Here is a 20726-nt window from a genome sequence, read left to right as displayed (position 1 = left end):
TGTTGGTTCATTCTCCTAGACCTATTAGCTTTTGATGTAGCATTTTCCATAAGTAATTTTAATATGAACTTTTTCCCAACTTTAAATAAATGGCTTTGAGTTGGCTCATATTAACTTTCTTGTTATACTTATCTTTTAATAGATGATTTTAAAAATTTGATATAATACATATAATAATTTTTAAAAAATAAAATCATGTATGATATTTTATACTAAATTTTTATTTTAAAAAAGAGATGGGGGGAAGCCAGGTGGCATAGTGAATAGAGCACTGGCCCTGGAGTCAGGAGGACCTTAGTTCAAATCCGGCCTCAGACAACACAAAAACTATCCATGTGACCTTGGGAAAAGTCACTTAACCCCAATTGCCCTACCTTCCCCATTCCAAAAAGCAAAAGAGAGAGAGAGATGGAATTCTGGTTGACAGTTCTTACTATGAAGACCTAAATGCCCCAACAGTATTTATGTTCCTCTCAGTAATTGATCTGGTTCAGAAAGCAAACAAGGTACAAAGATGTATTTTAATGTGTGATCCTTATGATTTCATCAGAAGATTGCTTAGAGCAAAATAAGGAATTGAATTTCAGTGTCATTGTTGTTCACTTTGTGTCTGACTCTTTGTGAACCTATTTGGGATTTTCCTTGGCAGAGATACTGGAGTGGTTTGCCATTTCCTTCCCCATCTTATTTTACAGATGAGGAAACTGAGGCAGAGAGGGTTAAGGGATTTGCCCAACTGTCTTGAGGTCAGATTTGAACTCAGGTTTTCCTGGTGCCAAGCCCAGTGCTGCCCTACCTAGCTCAGCAACATCCATTAGTAAAATGTAAATTAAAGGTTGGAGAAAAGATTTCTAACTTGGAGATTATAACTCTTGCAGAGTATCCATTATTTCAGAAGGTAAACCTGGACTCACCTTTTCACATTAGTGACATTTTGAACTAAGTATAAATACCTTATTAAAGTTCCTTGCATCATCTGTTTGGTTGCTAAGCTATGTCCTCGAAGAGAAAATTTATTAAATGACCTTCCACTGTCTAATAAAAATTACCTCCTTTTTAATAATGATTTTTACACTAAAATTTCCTAAGGAACCAAGTATCTAAATATTCATCTCTTTGGTATTTATATTTTTTAATGAGGCAATAAAGTTTAACGAACTCAGTGAATAAAAAAGCTCAGTGAAATAACTCACAAAACTTTCTTCTTTTGTTGCAAACTTTTTAGACTAAGCACAGATATTACAGAGAGAAGTGTCATGAACCTCTATCCCATGGACTCAGCAACAGCCTTAGAATTACAGGATTCTACATTGAAGTATGTTTAGCTTTTGTCCACTAATCCGTATTTTTATTTTTCAAGCTGAAGATTTTATTCTTGACTTTTCGATGCTTTGTTTTTTTTTTTTTTCCCTCTTTCCTCACAGTGGCCAAATACATCCAGAATCATCTCCTGATTGTCAGGTAAGCAAAGCAAATTGTGTGTGTGTGTGTGTGTGTGTGTGTGTGTGTGTGTGTGTGTGTATTATATTGACAACTGAAATATTAAATGGGCAAAATTTGAGATGTGCTGTTTGAATGTGTTCTAGGTCAGTAAATATTTCATTTTTGTCTTTCTCTTGCCCTTGTTACACACTCAGCATGCCCCATCTGCTACTAAAAATAAGACACCTATTTTCAAAGTGATCTGTTTGTCCAAGGTGGAAGAGAAGTAATCACAGGGCCAGGTAGACATAGACAGGAGAAGTGGGTGTTACAGAAAATGAGGTGGCTTTTTTTTTTTTAGGAGAAGCTGAGGCCAAACTATGAAGTAGAGAAGGGTTAGGATGAAAGAATGCTAACACCAGTATAAATCTCATCCAGCACTAAGATCCCCTGAGGCAAAAACCTTCCTCCCAAATTACAGATATTTGACCAGCAAAGAAAGACCAAGTAGAGCAATGATTGTGGATACTAGTTTGAAATGGTTTACTTGGGAATTAAACACCATACAGATGAGTAGCTGGCTTAAATAATGGATACTCTCGACCTATAATTTACTTGCTTTTATGTATTTTCCCCTTGAGCCCCTCTCAGCCCTATAGAAAAAAAAAACCCAGTCTAGCTCTAACTGGATGACTAAATTTAAAGAAACTTAGAAGAGAAATAACAAGGAAATATTTTGGGTGTAAATGTTACGGAAGGCATCCCCCCTCCTAATCCCTGTTTCCTTGGGTTGTGGTGGTGGTAGCAGCCAGTCACTCAACAGCAGAGAGTCTCTTACACAAAGCTACCCTGAGTCTATTTGGTTTTACTCTGAGATTGAGAAATACTCTTTCAGAATTTACATAGTGACATTTTCATATAGGGAGAATATGTGACCACATATGTTTCAGCAGCCCCAAGATTCACCTTTACTTCCTACTTTCCAGACCAAAACAAGACAGTAACAAGACCTCTTCCGTTCAGCTTGATGATGTATAAATTTACACAGAGTTTCATTCCTTGAACTCCTTAGCTTTGCCCCTGGTTAATACATGTGTGTGTATATATATGTATGTATGTGTGTGTGTGTGTATATATATGTATAAATACTTAATATATATTAACTAATATCAAAATTAATACTTAATATATATATATATATAATACATATATGTGTATTAACCAGAGGCAAAGTTAAGGAGTGTATATGTTATATATGTATGTCTATATACATATATATATATATATGCTTCTCCTAGAGGTAATGTGTTAATTCCCATCAGTAACACACATTATTATTAAAAAGGTAGAAATGCATAGTGACTAGTGTGTGAGATGGGTGATCAGGGCAAGTCACTTAATCTCTCAGAGCCTCAGTTTCCTCATCTGTAAATTGAAGATAATGATACTTGTACTATCTATTTCAAACGGTTATTATGGATTACTTGGACAGATTTTTTTTTTTCATAAAAGCCAGTTTTTATAGGCAGTGAGATATTCAGGGCTTTAGGTGCCTGAGAAGATCCAGGTTTGTGACTCAAGAAGGGAAAGGCCATCGAAAGAAAAAAAAATGGATTAGCAGAGATAAATATTACTTATTTTCCTGTTCGGGTCTTGAACTGGCCTTATTACTATAGAACCTGACTATTTTCTTTATCTAAGTCTTCTGAATGTTCTCTCCTGAAGGCCTGCCTATCTGACTGTCATTTACTAGCCTTATAACCTTGGAAACTTGGAGCTTCTCAGTGCCTGTTTCCTTATCTATAAAATGGAACTAATAATAATACCCATCCTGCCTCCTTTAATAGTGTTATTATGAGGCTCAAATGATAGGGAAGGATACATATAGATTTATTGAATGTCCAATTAATATGCCAATGGTGAGGTATTATTATAGTGATTTAACTAGAGCTCTGTATCCCAGTGCCTGTGAAATGCCACTCCTTTGATTATGAAGTGTTTTGGTTGTTTCGAAAATAATGTTCAACATGTGTCTAAAACTCAGTTTCACAGTATTTCCCTATCTTAAGTACATTGTTTTCTTCCACTGAGAATGAGTTAAATTTCTGAAGGCATCTCTCAGTTATCCAACTGAAAATTAATTCTTCACACTCTGCTTCTTTTCTCTTTGTCTTGGACTTTTGTCCACTTTCACCTAGAATTAGGAATGGAATAAGAGGTTAAGGTTGGACCTGTGATTTAAATGGTGTAAGCAGCTCCTAGTGGGTAATTTCCTTTGCTAATGCAGGTTGGCACCTTCTCTGTGATTTAGTCATAGAGCTGACTGGTGTAAAAGGACCAAATGCACAGCATATCACTCCCACATGCCTTAACCAGATCAAAATTTATTTAGGAAATATTTAACCAAAAAACCACAATAAAACAAAAATGCTAATATGTATTTTTCTAAGTTAATGTGAGATCCACAGGGATCCTTATGTAGGATTTAGTGGCCCTTTTTTCTATTTAGGTTACACTACTGACCTAGAGCACTGAGAAATTCAGTGACTTGCCTGTGGCCAGAGAGTCAGTATGTGTCAGGAACAGGACTTGAACACAGGTCTTCCTGGCTCTGGGGGCTACTATGCAAAGTTACTAGGAATAAGACACAGTTTAATTTTATAGCTTTTGATAGTTTGGACAACAGGTGTCAGGGGAAAGCATTCAAACTGAAATCTAAAACGAAATTTCTAAAATGAAAATTTGTAAACTTCAACTGATCTACATTTTCCTGTTGTCCTATTCTAATGTCTTTAGGCCGACTTTGTAGGATACCCAAATGTTATGATGTCAGTATAGGATCAGGATCCTTAGATTAAAGACTGGTTGCCCTGCTGAGTTACCATAAATTAATAATAGCCACAGAGGGTTTGGGGCAAAGTGAAAGACACAGCACTTCCTCAAAATCTTTATCTCATCTCTGTTTGAGTTAAAAGACATGCACAGCTAGTGGTGGGTAAGGGCTGAAGAAGTTCAGGTCTCTCTCAACCGACATGAAAATACCAAATCCCCTCAATCTTGGAACAACATTTTTAGGCTCTGTGTACGTTATGCTGGCTCACGGGGAAGGGGGGAGGGGGGAGGGGGTCAGGCAGCTACACAATCACAAAGAAGGGAATCCTGGGAAACAATTACTATTTCAGACATTTTTACAGGACAACACATTTTATATAAAGGATAGACTGCCTGTCAGTGAACAACATTATGGCTCTCATTCCATCTTTCTCAGTCAGTGTTATAGTCAGAGACATAAAGAAGTTACATCCTAGTGAAGACTCTAAATGATTTGGCGAGCAGGAGGTGAGGGGCCTTTAGTTATCCATCAAGGTGTTTGGTTCACCATTATCACCGTCATCCATTTCGAGCTGGAAGAACCCTTAACGTTTCTTAATATGACCTTCCCCTCCAACTCTTGCCAATTTACATTGATGATTATAAAATTGAGTTTTAAAGATGAAGAGACAGACCCAAAGTGATTTGTCAAAGTTTATACAGGTAGCCAATGTCAAAGGATTTAAATCTTGGTCTTTTGACTCTGAACTCAACATGCTTTCCATTGCTTACCACTCACACACACTCGCACCCTCACCCTCACACAGACATGTGCACATGAATACAATAAATGGTACAAGAGTTCATAGAGCAACCATCAGTATTACCCGCCTTGGGAAGGAAGGCAGGAGAATTCAGACTCGCCTCTCCTACTCTTCCATGTTCTCTGTATGGGCAAGATTATGGTCCCCGCGTTTCTGGAGAATGCTCTCCACACTGGACCATTTGGTTGGATTCATTGCTATTCACTCCTTCAGCTGCTGGCTTATGAGTCCCTATTTATTGGGCAAAACATGGCACATGACAAAAAAAAAAAACACATTGAGAAGTAAGTCCTGCATCTGAACGATCATCTGACTGGCATGACAGAGGATGGTTGGGAGGATTGGGGTGGGGAGAGGAACAATGATTGCCATCAATTATATTACCTGTCACAGTTAAGAATATGCTTCAGACATCTATAGTTTCCCATAGCAAGTTGTTATAGAAGTGTCATCTACAATTTTAACTAAACCCTTGAGCCTAGTTGTATTTTTAGTTTTAGTTTCTTAGGGTATTTTACTGGGTTGGGTTTTTTTTTTTTTTTTGAGGGGCGAGGGTTATACTTCCTCTTCTTTATTTAAAACCTACTTATAATTTTATAACATTTGACCTCTCTGGACCCTAGATAATTCATCTGTAAAATGGGGGGCTTAAATGACATGATTTCTAAGGTGATTTCTAGTTCTAGAGCCTATGAATTCAAGCATCAAGGGTTAATTCAAAATTAATTCTAAATCATATTAATTCTAATTCTTTAGGACTTAGTCATCCATGCTTATCTCTTTTACTATTTCATAAACTTTAATCTTTTCTTCCATCATTTTTTAGACTTATAAGACCTAATTTTTAAAATTTAATAGTTAAACTTGGTAGGAAGTCATCACCTTGAATATTATGTTTGCGTTCCTCTGGACCATGTCCAGCTTCATTTCCTTTCTAGCAATGAAGCAGCCAAAACCATATGCATCATTGTAAGTGTGGAATGTTGGGTGTAATGTTAATGGGATTTAAGATCTTCCCTGCCTATTAATAGGCCTCAATTGGAGCCCATTAAAGGAAGCTTGCTTATAGGAAGACTTTCACACTTACTGCTAATTTCTAATTAGGCACTTTGTCATGAGGGTTGTGATGATAAAATATACATATGTGTGTGTGTATATATAAATATAAGTACATATATATGTATACTCTGAGTTGGCATTTTGCTTTGGGAGCTCACTTATGAGAAGGATCTTGTGATTACCTGGTTGAGATTCTGAATGGCCATAGGTTCAGAGCTCTCCAACTGCTCAGATGTAAAGGCTCTCTCAATCCAGGGATGTAGTAAAGTGTATATTTGATTCAGGCAGTCAGAGCCCTGTCTGTTGGTCTTTATTTCTCTGATTGCATTTTATTTGTATTTTCTCTGAAGTTCAGGATGCTGACTCTCCCCCAGAACTAGTGAATGTAATTTTAAAAATATTGTCGACCCCTTAAACAACCATCTTTCCTAGTAAAGCAGATCTAAGAGAACCTGTGCTACCAGCCATCCTGGATATGCCCTTGAACTGGCTTATAACAGCTCAGAACTGATAGCTTTGGAAATATAGTTTTAGATTTTTCTTTCCACTAAATTTATTATATTATGCTTGACCAAATAGTCATATTCTATTAGTTTCCTGCCCTCTCATGCAGGCTGGTGGGTTCTTCCTTAAGTTTTTCCAGAATTAGCATTTTGTCACATGGACATACTTCTTTCCATCTACAGTCTTAAAGATTTCACTGTGTATATGGTCTTCCAGATACTGTGCTAAAATGTGCTATCCAACCCATCCCAGCACCAGTTCTTCCATTCCTTCATTCTGAGATTTGCTCATTTATCCCCAGTTTTTATGTCCTTGATCTAATCCAATTCCCTCTCCTTGTCTATAAAACATTCCTCCAGGATAGGAGAGAAGTAGGTGGTTGGTTTGGAAAATGAAAAGGTTATGAGCTAAAGGAAAGAAAAAAGGAAAAACAGGGGAAAAGTTGGTGCCTGGGATTGTATAGAGCCAATACCTGATTTTTATGACTCCTTTCTATTTTTGTTTTATGTTTCTCTTCACTCCCATTCAGATTTAGAACATTCTATTTTTGAACTGGTGTTGAATTCAAGTAGTCTGTGAATGCCTCCTACTCTGCCAGGTCCCCAGATGAGGTGGGGACCTGAGAAGCATGAGGCAAGGCATCTCCTGCCCTTGAGGAGGAAGCTGGCTGGCTGACTGGTTTGGGAGATCAAGCCTATGTGCCACAAAGAATTAAAGACTGAAAGCAAAGTGATATGTAATCAAGGACTATATTATATGATTTGAGTGCTCTAGGAGTCTAAAAAAGGGAGGGATGAAGCAAAAAAAAAAAAACAATCTTCAGTGAAACGTTTTTAAAATGCACAAAACAGAGCCTGAGAAAGTTCAGAAGGGAACCCAAACAAGGCAGCATTGCTACTATCATGTAAAATTTAATATATGCTTTTCTAAAAAGCAAGCTATAGCTCCCTCCCTCCTCCTCCCCTTCCCCTCCCTTCCCCCCTCCCCCCCTTCTCTTCCCCCCCCTCCCGCCCTGGCTCACTTTGTGGCAGTGCCCATGTCCCCACTCCCTTTCTCTGTGGAATCACCATGGCGGCCGGGACCCTGTACACATACCCTGAAAACTGGTGGCCCTTCAAGGCCCTCATTGCTGCACAGTACAGTGGGGCCCAGATCCGCGTGCTGTCCACACCTCCCCACTTCCACTTTGTTCAGACCAACCGCACCCCCGAATTCCTCCGAAAATTTCCTGTGGGCAAGGTTCCAGCCTGTGAGGGTGATGATTGGTTCTGTGTGTTTGAAAGCAACGCCATTGCATACTATGTGAGCAATGATGACCTTCAAGGCTCTACCCCTGAGGCTGCTGCCCAGGTGATCCAGCGGGTGAGCTTTGCTGACAGTGACATCGTTCTCCAGCCAGTACCTGGGTGTTCCCTACTCTCGGCATGATGCACCACAACAAACAGGCTACAGAGAATGCAAAAGAGGAGGTGAGGAGGGTTCTGGGGCTGCTTCATGCCCACCTGAAGACTCGGACCTTCCTGGTGGGGGAGCACGTGACTCTGGCTGACATCACAGTTGTGTGCACCCTCTTGTGGCTCTATAAGCAGGTCCTGGAGCCATTGTTCCGGCAGGCCTTCCCCAACACCAGCCGCTGGTTCCTCACCTGCATCCAGTTCCGGGCAGTGTTGGGAGAGGTGAAGCACTGTGAGAAGATGGCACAGTTTGATGCTAAAAAGTTTGCTGAGAGTCTGCCCAAGAAGGAGGTCCTAAGAAAAGAAAAGGGACAGCGAGAAGAGAACTCCAAGGCCCAGGCAGAACGGAAGGAAGAGAACAAGACAGCTGCGTCCCCAGCCCTGAGGAGGAGATTGAGGAGTGTGACCAGGCCCTGGCTGCGGAGCCCAAGGCCAAGGATCCCTTTGCCTACCTGCCCAAGAGCACGTTTGTGTTGGATGAGTTTAAGCGAAAGTACTCCAATGAAGACACGCTGACGCTGACGGTGGCCCTGCCATACTTCTGGGAGCACTTAGACTGTGAAGGCTGGTCCCTATGGTACGCCGAGTACCGCTTCCCCCAGGAGCTTAGCCACACCTTCATGAGCTTCAACCTCATCACTGGAATGTTCCAGCACCTGAACAAGCTGAGGAACAATGCCTTTGCCAGCGTCATCCTTTTTGGCACCAACAATAGCAGCGCCATTTCTGGAGTCTGGGTTTTCCGGGGCCAGGGACTCGCCTTCCTGCTGAGTCCAGACTGGCAGGTAGACTACAAGTCCTACACATGGCGTAAGCTGGATCCTGGCAGTGAGGAGGCCCAGACCATGGTCCGAGAGTACTTCTCCTGGGAGGGGGCCTTCCAGCACATGGGCAAACCCTTCAATCAGGGCAAGATCTTCAAGTGAACACACTCTCCTGCTACCACCTAGCTGCCTGCTTCCTCCTCTGCAGGAGGTGCCAGTCATTAAATGAAACTGAACACAGAAAAAAAAAAAGCAAGCTATACATTAGTAGGTATTGGATTCACTGTTATAAAATTCTGCTCTTCTTTGGGGATATTTAAATCTTCATGTGTGTTAAGTTCATAACTTAAAAAGAAAGGGAGAGGGGCGGCCAGGTAGCACAGCAAGTAAGAGCACCGGCTCCAGTGTTGAGAAGACCTGGAGATCGAATCCCGGGCTCAGACACTTAGCACCCACCCAGAAACACCTGGCCATGTAACCTTGAGCAAGTTACTTCACCCCAATTGCTTAGGGGCGGCCAGCTGGCTCAGCGAGTAAGAGTACCGGCTCAAGTGTTGGGACGACCTGGAGATTGAATCCCGGGCTCAGACACTCAGCACCACACCCAGAAATAACTGGCCGTGTAACCTTGAGCAAGTTACTTAACCCCTATTGCTTAAAAAATACAAAAAAAAAAAAAAAGGGAGAGATCAATATGAATTGGAGTTGTCATTGAAAGATCCCAAGAGGAGAGAGAAAAATCAGATTGGACCTTGAGGGATAGCTAGGTTTTGGAGAGGGAGGGAAGAGGAAGAAGGGCATTCTGGGCAGAGCATAAACAAAAACACAGATGTGAAAATTAACATGGAGGATGTGGAGGACAAAAAGGAAAACAACATGATTTAAAGCACAGGGTTCTTGTGCAGAGTGTAGTGAGAAATGTGATTGGGTCAGGAAGGCCAGGGTGCCATTGTGGAGTGACTGATTTGTAATCAGAAGTGTTGTGTTACCTGGTCTTGACCACGATTGTTTTATTTACTGATGTAGGATAACATTTCATTGTATTTGGAATTGAATATGCTTAGTTTCATATTTACTATATGCTCTCACTGACCTAATCTCATATATTACAAAATGAAAATACAGAGGAGGAACTAAAGGAAGGAATTACTTAGAGGGTGGACCACATCTGAAACCTAAAATGTATGTCAGTAGTTTGAAAAATGTCTGTTGTGTTATAAAATGACAAGGCAGTAATAGTTCATTCTCAAGATTAATTTTCTCCTAGGAGTTTTATGTCTTAGACTAAAACACTTTTGGATAGAAACCTTCAACATTTGATCAAAGAAAAATAATAGCTTGACTTCACAATGTTTTGGTAACTTATGTAAGAGGAAATATGCTAATATCAAAAATTAGTAAAGTTTTTTTAGAGGTTACAGAATATTTTAGGACTCTTAATTATATCTTTTCACTGGCAAATCTAATGGCCTTTTTTCAGTCTTTATCCTTCTTGACCTGTCTGTAGCTTTTGACCCTTGTTAAGCATCCTTTTCTCATTGATACTCTCTTTTCTCTACATTTTCATGACTTTGATCTCTCTGGTTTCACCTACTATTTATATATCTGACTGTTTCTCTTCAGTTTCTTTTGCTTGACCTTCGTCAGGGTCATGCCCACTAATAGGGCTCCAAGGTTCTATCCTTGTCCCTCTTATCTTCTCACTCTATATTCTCATTTGTCAATCTTATCAGTTGCCATGGATTCAATTATCATTTCTATGCTGATGATTCCCAGATCTACTTATCCAGTTCTAACCACTCTCCTGACCTATAGTTTCCATTCTCTACTGGACATCTCAAACTAACTGTCCCATAGATATCTTAAACTCAGCGTGTCCAAGCTGAACTCATTATCTTCCCATCCTTCTTCTAACTTTCTTATTACTGTCCAGTACACCACAATCTTCCAGTCACCCCGGCTCACAACCTGGGTGTCATCCTCCACTCTTCATTCTCCCTCTTAAAGCCCCTACATATTCAGTCAAAGTTGCCAAATACTGTCAGTTCTACCATCAAAATATCTTTCATATATACCCCCTTCTGTCCTCTGACACTGCCACCACCCTGGTGCAAGCCCTCATCACCTTACTCCTGGACTATTATAGTAGCCTTTTAATTGGGCTCCATGTTTCAAATATTTCTTCACAGCAATCCCTCCTCCTTTCATTTGTCCAGTTGATCTTCCTAAAGTCTAAGTCTGATCCCATTCAATAAAATCAAGTGGTTCCCAATTACCTATTACTTCCAGGATCAAATACAGAATGCCATCTGGTGTTTAAAACCCTTTGTAATCTGGTCCCTCCCTGCCTTTTCAGTATTCTGACATCTTACAACCTGTTCTCCATGTACTTCGCAATTCAATGACACTGGCCTCCTGGCTGTTTAGAAAATGAGTCTGCTTTATCTAGGGGCTATATCATCAAAGAGGCAGACAAGGAGAATGGAAACAGATCAAGGGCCTGCAGAGGTCCTTAGGGAAAGGGGCTGTTTACTACTTATAAATAGTGTAGTCCAGAGGATTTTCCTAGGGTTCTTATCTGGGGTCAAGTAGGACCAAACATTTCAGGGAGGAAGCAGAGAGCTTAAACCTGGTGGGCAGGTTAAAATCCAAGGATTAATGCTGATTCATTGGAAGTGGGTGGGAACCTGGGGAATTGGCAGCTAATTGATGGTCAAACTCCCCACCCCTGCTCTATCCCACCCCCTGCCAAGGCCCTGGCTTCTTCATTTAGTTGTATAGGGAAGCTATTGACACAGAGCTGCGGGAATAAGTGTCTCAGAGGGTCAGTGATTTTTCCGTAGTCACATAGTAAGTGTCAGAGCCAGGATATAAACCTAGGTCAGTGAGATTTCTTATTTATGAGTCTTATTTTCCTCATCTATAAAAGAAGTGATTATTCTCAGTAGATGTTATCCATTTCAGTTGAATCCAGCAAGCTTTCCTTCTGTTTATGCAAGGCATCCATAGATGCTAGATACTGAAAAACAAAAGAAAAAGTGATCCCTGGGCTCAGGAAGTTTGCATTCTAGTGGGGGAATACAAGATGTTAGCAGACAAGTAAATACAAGATAATCTAAGTTGTGAGAGCACTGATAAGTGTAGGAGGATCAACTGGAAAAGTAATTCTGTGATCTCAGGGTTTGGGGTCTTTTCTGTTACTTTCTGGCTATGAGCTACTACTTGCTTCAGTGCTCTCAATATGCCTTTCCATAGCAGAACTCCCTAGTTACATTCAGCTGACTATAGTGTGCTGTGCTTTCCCAAATAAGATGACCAAGCTTATTAGGATGCTCTATGAATTAAGAATATGAGTGTCTTCTAACATCATAGTGCTTGAGATTTCATACCTATGAATCTATTTTGGATATAAAGGATGTGACATTCATTTGATTATCCAGGTATCTTTTTCTCCCTCTCACTTCTTTGGTTTTTGGTGTATCCTGAATCTCTGAGTTTATCCTGAATTCTGTATAGGTGTGGTGTCTGTATTATAATTTCTTTTATTCTGTTTTTCCTAGTGTGAGGTAATGGGCCTTTTTATCAGCTTGTGTGACCACATGTATGTGTTGTTCTCCGAATGGTATTATAAAATGTTTGTGCAATACACTCAACCTAGTCTACTAAATGTTTTGTTTTCCTTTCAGGTGCAAAATGATCTTTCTTTAGGAAGTATGGGGATCCGGTGTTCTCAAAATGAGGTAAGTTGCCTAAAGGCAAAGGAAGAATAAGTTAATTGCTGTGCTCTGAATTGGCACATCTCCTACAAAAAACATCATGCAAGTCTGTAGTGATTAATGAGTGAATTGAGTGTAGTAGGCTCTCAGGGGAATCCCTCTCAATTTCATTTGCTACCACATATCTCACCAGCCCCATTCATGATTAAAGTTTAATTTTTAAGAATAAAATAAAATTCCTATTCTTGGAAACAGTCATGCAAACATTTTCATAGAGTACTATTATCTGTAGACAGTTCTACGAACAGAATGGGAATAGTACGCAAATGGTTGACATTTTGAAGATCTTGTTATCCATAAATGATTCACTATGTTGTTTCCCTATAGACTATGCATCTGTTCAGTTTCATCTTTCTTTTCCTAACCCTGTTGTATGATGAAATCCTTTTTCAGAGGTATACTAAATCTATATGCGTGTATATATGTTGGATGTGAGGGAGAAGACAGTTCTCATTTCAGTTGGTCTTGATACACCATCTAGTTTGAAATATTTTTACAGTTTTCATACTCTTTACAACAAAAGTCAAAGTGATGCTAAAGAAAGACTTTATTTCTTAATATAGAGATTTAAAGTCTGTGTGGCAGATGTTCATCTATCAGGATAGCTTTGTCTTTCCTTTTGGCACAATGCAGCAATGATACCAAAGCTGGCTAAAACACTGGCACTATATTATTGTGGTCCTATTAGGTAAATCATTGTACTTAGTTTTGTTTCAGTTTCTTGAATTTCATCTTCCTTCTAATAGATCAAAGAGGACTCCCCTGCCATCTCACCTACTACAAATAGCCCAGCTCCATTTGGCCTGAAACCTCGATCAGGTAAGTTAAAATGGGAAGGGAAAAGAATCTCCCTATGAAACACAAGCTGAATTAGTCTTCACACATAACATGTAAAGAACTCAATTGTTTCTCTTCAGCATTGGGAACCTGTGCATTATTAGTCACTAACACCCTCATCAGTGATAGAGGTGCATAATTTCAATATTCAGATCCTGATGAAATTTGGGGGTTGCAGATTTTAGACCATTGTATTTTTTTGAATCAGCATTTGTTTGGTTATTGCCCACCTATGAATCACACAGAAAACATGAACAGTAAGGGAATCTGGGAAATAAATAACCTTCAAGGATATTTACTATAAGAAGATATCCACTAGCAATAACCTGACATATGGAATGAAGTGCAGAGTTTTCCTCTTCTCTCAGGGACTCATAGTGAACTGAAAGTTGAAATGTCAAGGATTAGGCAGACAGAATAGAGAAAGTCTTTAATTGATGCATTCCTCCACTTTTTTAATATATTGTATAGATGCTAAATATTTATTTTTAGGGCTTATTTGGCTGGTTTAGAGCACCATAGCAAATTGACTGTCAGTAAATATTTATATGCCATGAACAAAAGAAAAATGTAACAGTACCATAGTTACATTTGCACCATGACAGCTCCCTCATTATACAACTCTGCATGACAAAGATCTATTTTGGACTACTTCCAGTGGCCCTTTTACTGAAACTTCTGCACTGGGAGCTCGTTATAACACAGTCATGGAGCCCAGACAGAAATGTAGTGAGGCTCCTTTGTCTCTAAGAAAATGATTGTATAGAGCTTCCATTAGGCAATGTTGCATATGTCCCAGTGCTTTGTTTAATACCAGAGTAGTAGCATGAATAAATTACAACTATATGCAGGAGAAATTATCTACTCACATAAGTAGACCTGCCTGTAGAAAGTTAATGCTATTAGTTCCTCTGTTCATCTGAATTTCCAAAATTACATCCTCTTTTTTGATCTCTCAAAATTTCACTAATATTTTTATTTCCTTGGACTTTAGAACTAAACCACTCACTTCTACTGCTTTAAACCAAGTACTGTTTAACAACTGACAGAAGCTTGTTTCTCACTTAATATCTGGCATTTTCGAAACCACAGAAGAAATTTGCCTTTTTAAAGAAAAGTACCCATAGAAAAAGAGCAAAGATAATTTTTAAAAGAAAATTTATTTTGCAGAAAGTGATTACATTTTTTGGACACAAAAATCCCTTCATTCTGGGGCAGGTTGAATGATGTGTAGCAGATGGCTAAGTGTAATGTTATTGCACTTTTTGCATATGTGCCCTGTAAAGCAAAGCTATTTTCTCAAACTTAAATTTGTCAAGAATTTCTCGGGTATTTTATAGCTATGAAACTTGTGTGTGTGTGTGTGTGTGTGTGTGTGTGTGTGTGTGTGTGTAAAAGAATTTATGTGTGTATGCATATATATATGACTATCTGATAGTTCAAGTGGTTAAAGCACCATGTTATTGAGGCTGAGGACACAAGTTTGAAAGCCATGTGGGTCTATTTCCATGGATGTAGACTACATCTCCATCTCAGCCCCAGCCAGCTGTCTTACAGATACATGCATATAGTTGCTAGAAGCTAGGCTGGGTGTGAAGGTATCAGTGGATGAATGAAAACCTAGTCCCACCAGTGAAAAAAAACAGTGCAGATCTTGTGGCCTATTGTTGATGAATTAATAGTTATTCTCTGTTTGAAGGGTAATACATTATATGGTACAATAGACTCTTTCTATTTTGTGTCTTGTCTGCTTTATTGTATTAACTAACTTGCTGTCTACCAGATTGCTTTTTAAATTATTTAATTTGGGAGACTCTTTAAAATACTCACTTAAGGAATTTAATCAGGGCCTAAAATTTTAAGCCTACTATCCATTTCAAATTCTTTGTAGTGGTGAAACATGAATAATACATTTATTTATCTAAAACATGACAGTTTTCCCATGAATTTTGGAACTTCTCCCCATTCTAGAATGTGGAATAGTTAACTCAGAAAGCATGGGAATTGTTGAAAAGTCATGGCATTTAATTGCTGTACATAACGCTGCCTTGCTGAGGAGTACCAAGTGACACATCTGAATCTTACATATTGATTTTTTTCAGCATTTTAAATCTTTTTTTTTTATTACACCAGGTGTTTTCTCATTTTTTGCAAGATATTACATAATCTTAGATGGAGTATGAATTAAAATTTAGTGCAACTATCTTTGGATTATATGTGGATTTTGTCATTTAATTAAACCATTTTATTTTATTAATATTGCCCATAGAATTTAAAGACAGTTTCTCAGATGCTAAAGCACTGTCAAGAATCAGTGAATTTAAATAGCACTTGGAGTCTTCTTTTGTCTCGACTGTATTTCCTCCAAGATGTTTTTCTTTACATCTTGTGTATGTTTTTTAAAGATAATTTTTAGGGGGTGGCTAGTTGGTGCAGTGAATAGAGAGAGCACCAGCCTTAGAGTCAGGAGGACAGGAGTTCAAATGTGGCCTCAGACACTTAACGCTTACTAGACACATGACCTTGGGCAAGTCACTTAACCATAGTTGCCCTCTTTCCCCCCTCTCCAAAAAGCAAAAAAAAAAAAAAAAAGATTTTTTAACCAAATACATTTTCACGAAGACTATACCACTTTTTTGATCCCCCACTTTCCCATGACCCATAAAATAAAGACTTGGAATGATATTTGCTTATCACACTAATCCAGTATGTAGATGAATAAGGTACAGATTATTCTCAATTGCCAAATGATTAACTCGCAAATACTCAAATTTCAAGGTTGTCTTATTTTGGAGAAGTGAAATGACATATTATCTTGTAGAATTTGCACGTACAACTAATACTACTTCTATAAGTAAATAGTTTTTGGTTTTTGTTTTTTTTTAATAATCACATCTACACAGGTACTATACCATATAACTGGTTTTTGTAGGACTCATGTTCTCTCTTTTGCAAGCATCAATTATTTGGGAGGATTTCTGAAAAATGGCTTGTTTGTATATAATCTATGGGTACTCTTTCTTGCAACTTACTCTTGGTGAAGATAACTGCTCTAAAGCTGTACATTTGTGGTAATGTTAACAATATTAACTGCATGTAAAAAATCTGTGGTAATTACTAACACTCAATTTTTATTCATTCTTTTTATTTCATGTACCATCTTTCATCTTTCTCCTCCAATATTATATATTTTAATTAATCTCATGTAAATTAAACCCTTTTCATTTCCATGCATTCCTAATGTCATTTATGAAATGCTGCTGCCCCTTTGGTTTTTTCCTGGTCCCTCTGCAACTATATGTGGACCAATTCTCTCACTCCTCTCCTGCAGACCCATCCCTCACTCTTCCTCCTATCTCCTTCAACAAACTTACACAGGCACAAACATGGGACAACTATAGCTACAATATTCCATCAGAAGGAGACAGTGACAATGGTAGGTGGTTTTGTACATATTTGTTCAATTGTACAATAACATGCCAGTGAACATACTGAGTATTTAACTTAGGCCTCATGACAGCTAAAAATGCAGAACATTCAGATGCATGCTTGTGAAAAGAAAAAAAATGTGTACTTTAAGGATCAGTCAAAAAGAAGTGCATGTTAAATATTCTATAGCATGTTTTAGAACACAATTTAACCAAGTAAAAATCCTCGTCATGTTGCAAACAGCAATAATCTACCAGAATAATCTCACCTCCAGTATTTTCCTAATAATCTTCAAATTTAAAAGAATCTTGGGTATTGTGATCTAAAAGAAATCTGAGTGCCTTTAAACCTCTGCATTCTCTACATGTAAAGTAGGGGATTTTTGAGGCAATTCAATTTTTTTCTATTCAACAAATATATATTAAGTTCCTTCCTTGTGTTAGATACTAAGGAAAACATATTTTCTTTTTTTTCTTTATTCATTTTTATTTTATTTTAAGTTCTAAATTCTCTCCCTATACCTTTTTCCTTCCCACCCACTAAGGAAAGCAAGAAAAAATAGAACCCGTTACAAATATGTTTAGTCATGCAAAACAAATTATCATGTTATCCATGTTCTGGGGTGGGGGAACAAGAAGGAAACAAAAAATATGCTTCAATCTATACTCTGAATTCATCAGTTCTCTATCTGGCACTGGATAGTATATTTCATCATAAATCCTTGAAATTGTGGTTAGTCACTGTGTTCATCAGAATTACAAAGTCTTTCAAAGTTTATCTTTGCAATATTGCTGTTACTGTATAAATTTTCAACTTATTCTGCTAACTTCACTCTGTATCAGTCCACATGGGTCTTCTCAGATTTTTCTGAAACCATCCCCATCATCTTACAGTGCAATAGATTCTATCATATTCATATACCATAATTTGTGCAGTCATTACCCAATTGACAAATATTCTCTCCATTTCCAGTTCTTTGTCACCACAAAGAGCTGCTATAAATATTTATGTACATATGGATCCTTTTCCTCTTTGATCTCTGGAATATAGACCAAGGAGCAGAATTGTTCGGTCAAAGGGTGTGTACAGTTTAATAACTTTTTATATGTAGTTCCAAATTGCTTTCCAGAATAGTTCACAGCTCCCTTAGTGTACTTATTTTCCCACATCTCCAGCATTTGTCAGTTTCCTTTTTCTGTCATCTCAACTAATATGATGCCTGGAAGGAGGTACCTCAGAGTTGTTTTAATTTTCATTTCTCTACTTATTAGTGATTTAAAGCATTTTTATATGGCTATTAATAGCTTGGATTTCCTCCTCTGAAAACTGCCTATTCATATATCCTTTGACTGTTCCTCAATTGAGGAAGTCAATTTAATTGTGTGTCAATTAGCATCCTTGGAAGACCCAAGTACTAGATTCATTTCTAGGCTTTCATGATTCTGTGATCATGGACAGTGATCATGAAGAAAATGGATTATCTATATATTTTGATTCTACATATCTAGAAATGATATGATGACATTGAATTGGTATAAAGTTAATTCTCCCTGGTCAAGAATACAGATTTGCCAGCTAATGTTAATATGGGCATCTCTTATTTTGATACCTATTGAATGTCAGAGGCAAGGAGTACAAAAGAAATCAATTGCATAAATGTGCAGATACTATTCATACCTTGACTTCTTTTAAAGCTAACTGATGATTAAGATAAGAAAGAGTAAAGATTTTTAAAACTATGTTAGATGACAAGAGGATACAATTTGTTTGGGGGTGAGGGAAGAGTGAGATTATATATAATCGCATTGCAAACACAAAGGGAAGAGCAGTTTTCCAATAGGATATATTTCTCCCTGTATAAGTATATCTTCTTGAATACATAGAAATTTTAAGCCATTATCTATTAACTTCTCACCAGATTTTGGTTTAATATGGTGTATTAATCCCATATGTGGAAGAGTGAGCTGACTTGTGGGAGAAGAGGGAAGGTTTGGTTCCATTCAAAGGAATTTTAAAATCCCACAATAAAAACCACAATTGAAGTCATTCCACTAAAACCTGACAAATGCAAAACTCCATTGGGACAATTGAAAAGGGTTAGTTGGAAACTTTCTTGTTAATTCCTTACTTTAAAAGAGGGCTTAAAATTGAGGTATTCAGAAAACAGAACAAAACAATTTAACTAAAATCCTATGTTGATTAAAGGAATAAGAAATTAGAGATATGAAGGTGATATAGTACTAGATTCATATTTATTGTATTTCAGAGTTGGAAAGCATTTTTCAAAACATATAATACAACTCCATCTTTTCATAAATGAGGAAACTGAGGTCCACGGAATTTGCCTTAGGTGACATGATAACTGAATCAAGACTAGAAACTCGGTCGCCAGATGCACCAATGTGCTTTCAGGAAATAGCCAACAAATATTAATTTCCTATTGTATGCAAGGTCCTGCACCATCTTGCTTCACTTTTTGATTAAACTCAGCAGAATTCTACTAAAAAAAAAAGCAGTCTAAAATCTTTATCCAGAAAGAAAGCTGCTACAGTCACTCATTTGTCATTTCCAGTCACAAATCAATTTTTTTTAAAAAGAGGCATGTATGGATATCCCAATATGCTCAGTGGTAATAATGAAGGATTATTTTTAAATTAGTCATACAGCAACATCAAAAGTATGATGTTTTATTAGGTGACATTTTACCACTGTTTGCCATTCATTTATAAAATGCCTCACAGAAGAGATTCCTTTGTGTTGTAAAACATCCTTGCCAAATATTTGGGCTGATGTCCAAATGAATCTTGATGTCAGTATTCATCTCAAGGGCTATATTTTGCCCGTGATATGCGAATATGTTCTCCTGTGTTATCTTTTAGATAAGTAACTACCTCATATATTCACAAGCACAAGGACCAGTGTTGGTTTCTACTATAGGTCTACTGTAGGGTTGGCAAACTGCCAACTTGGTTATTCCCTAATGAGATGTGGACATTGGGAAAGTCCAGTTATTCTCAGTGTATCTGTTGTTACTTCAAAATGAGAACAAAGCAACTTGCAGTTTGCTAGATGAATTTTCTCTGCCGATATCTTCCTCCTTTTACTCACTGTCTAACCAGTAGCTGTCAGTTACTCAAACATGTCTAAATTAATATCTCATTATCAACTCAGCTTAGCATGAAAAGAAACTTGTATTTTGTTTTTATTCTTCACACCTTTGTCATTCTTACCAGTGTTGACAATTCTGTAATCTCTTGTCCTTTCTTGGTTTAACTCTAAATTCTCCTTTGCATTCATGCTTCTCTGTCTAAAATCTTTAACTCAGATCAACAAATTCAGTTTGGTAAATTCTCTGTGAAAGATTTTATGCTAGTCATTGGAGATATAAGGATAAAAAAATTATGGTCCCTGCCTTTCAGGAACTGATAGCCTAATGGGGGATACAACAAGTAATATGTGATAAGGATGCTTCAAAGTAGAATGTGATTGGAGCAAAAGAAAAATGAAGATACTGCTATAAGAAAATTTGAAGTACAAGAAAGCAGTTTCATAGAAAGTTTCATGGAGAAGGAGCCTCCTCAACTGGGTCTTTTGAAAACAGCATTTCAGGGGCAGTTAGGTGGCTCAGTGAATAGAGTACCAGTCCTGGAGTCAGGAGTACCTGAGTTCAAATCTGGCCTCAGATACTTAACACAAAAACTAGCTGTGTGACCTTGGGCAAGTCAACCCCAATTGCCCTCCAAAAAACAAAAACAAAAAAAAAGAAAACAGCATTTCAGTAGGTGTAGTTTTGGAGAGCTGTGGGCTTCAGGTGTGGGAGTCATTCTGAGCTAATGTATGGAAGCA

The 20726-nt window shown here is 37.9% G+C and overlaps 1 protein-coding gene and 1 pseudogene across 4 annotated transcripts in view; both read left to right on the top strand.

Moving 5' to 3' along the window:
• The window catches only part of LRCH1 (leucine rich repeats and calponin homology domain containing 1), a 251035-nt gene that overhangs the window by 192879 nt on the left and 37430 nt on the right, over nucleotides 1–20726 (top strand). For all 4 annotated transcript variants that reach the window (XM_069063692.1, XM_069063694.1, XM_069063693.1 and 1 more), the window contains 4 exons: nucleotides 1226–1315; nucleotides 1425–1461; nucleotides 12525–12578; nucleotides 13361–13433. In XM_069063692.1, coding sequence (XP_068919793.1) covers nucleotides 1226–1315; nucleotides 1425–1461; nucleotides 12525–12578; nucleotides 13361–13433 — 254 coding nt within the window. The remainder of the gene's footprint in view (nucleotides 1–1225; nucleotides 1316–1424; nucleotides 1462–12524; nucleotides 12579–13360; nucleotides 13434–20726) is intronic.
• On the top strand, nucleotides 7657–9090 carry LOC138142600 (elongation factor 1-gamma-like; annotated as a pseudogene).

This window comes from Petaurus breviceps, unplaced genomic scaffold (assembly GCF_028583685.1).
Source record: "Petaurus breviceps papuanus isolate PSGF00001 unplaced genomic scaffold, PetGlider_PUasm1.0 90594, whole genome shotgun sequence".
NCBI lineage: Eukaryota > Metazoa > Chordata > Mammalia > Diprotodontia > Petauridae > Petaurus > Petaurus breviceps.
This window is presented reverse-complemented; position numbering and strand designations above follow the sequence as displayed.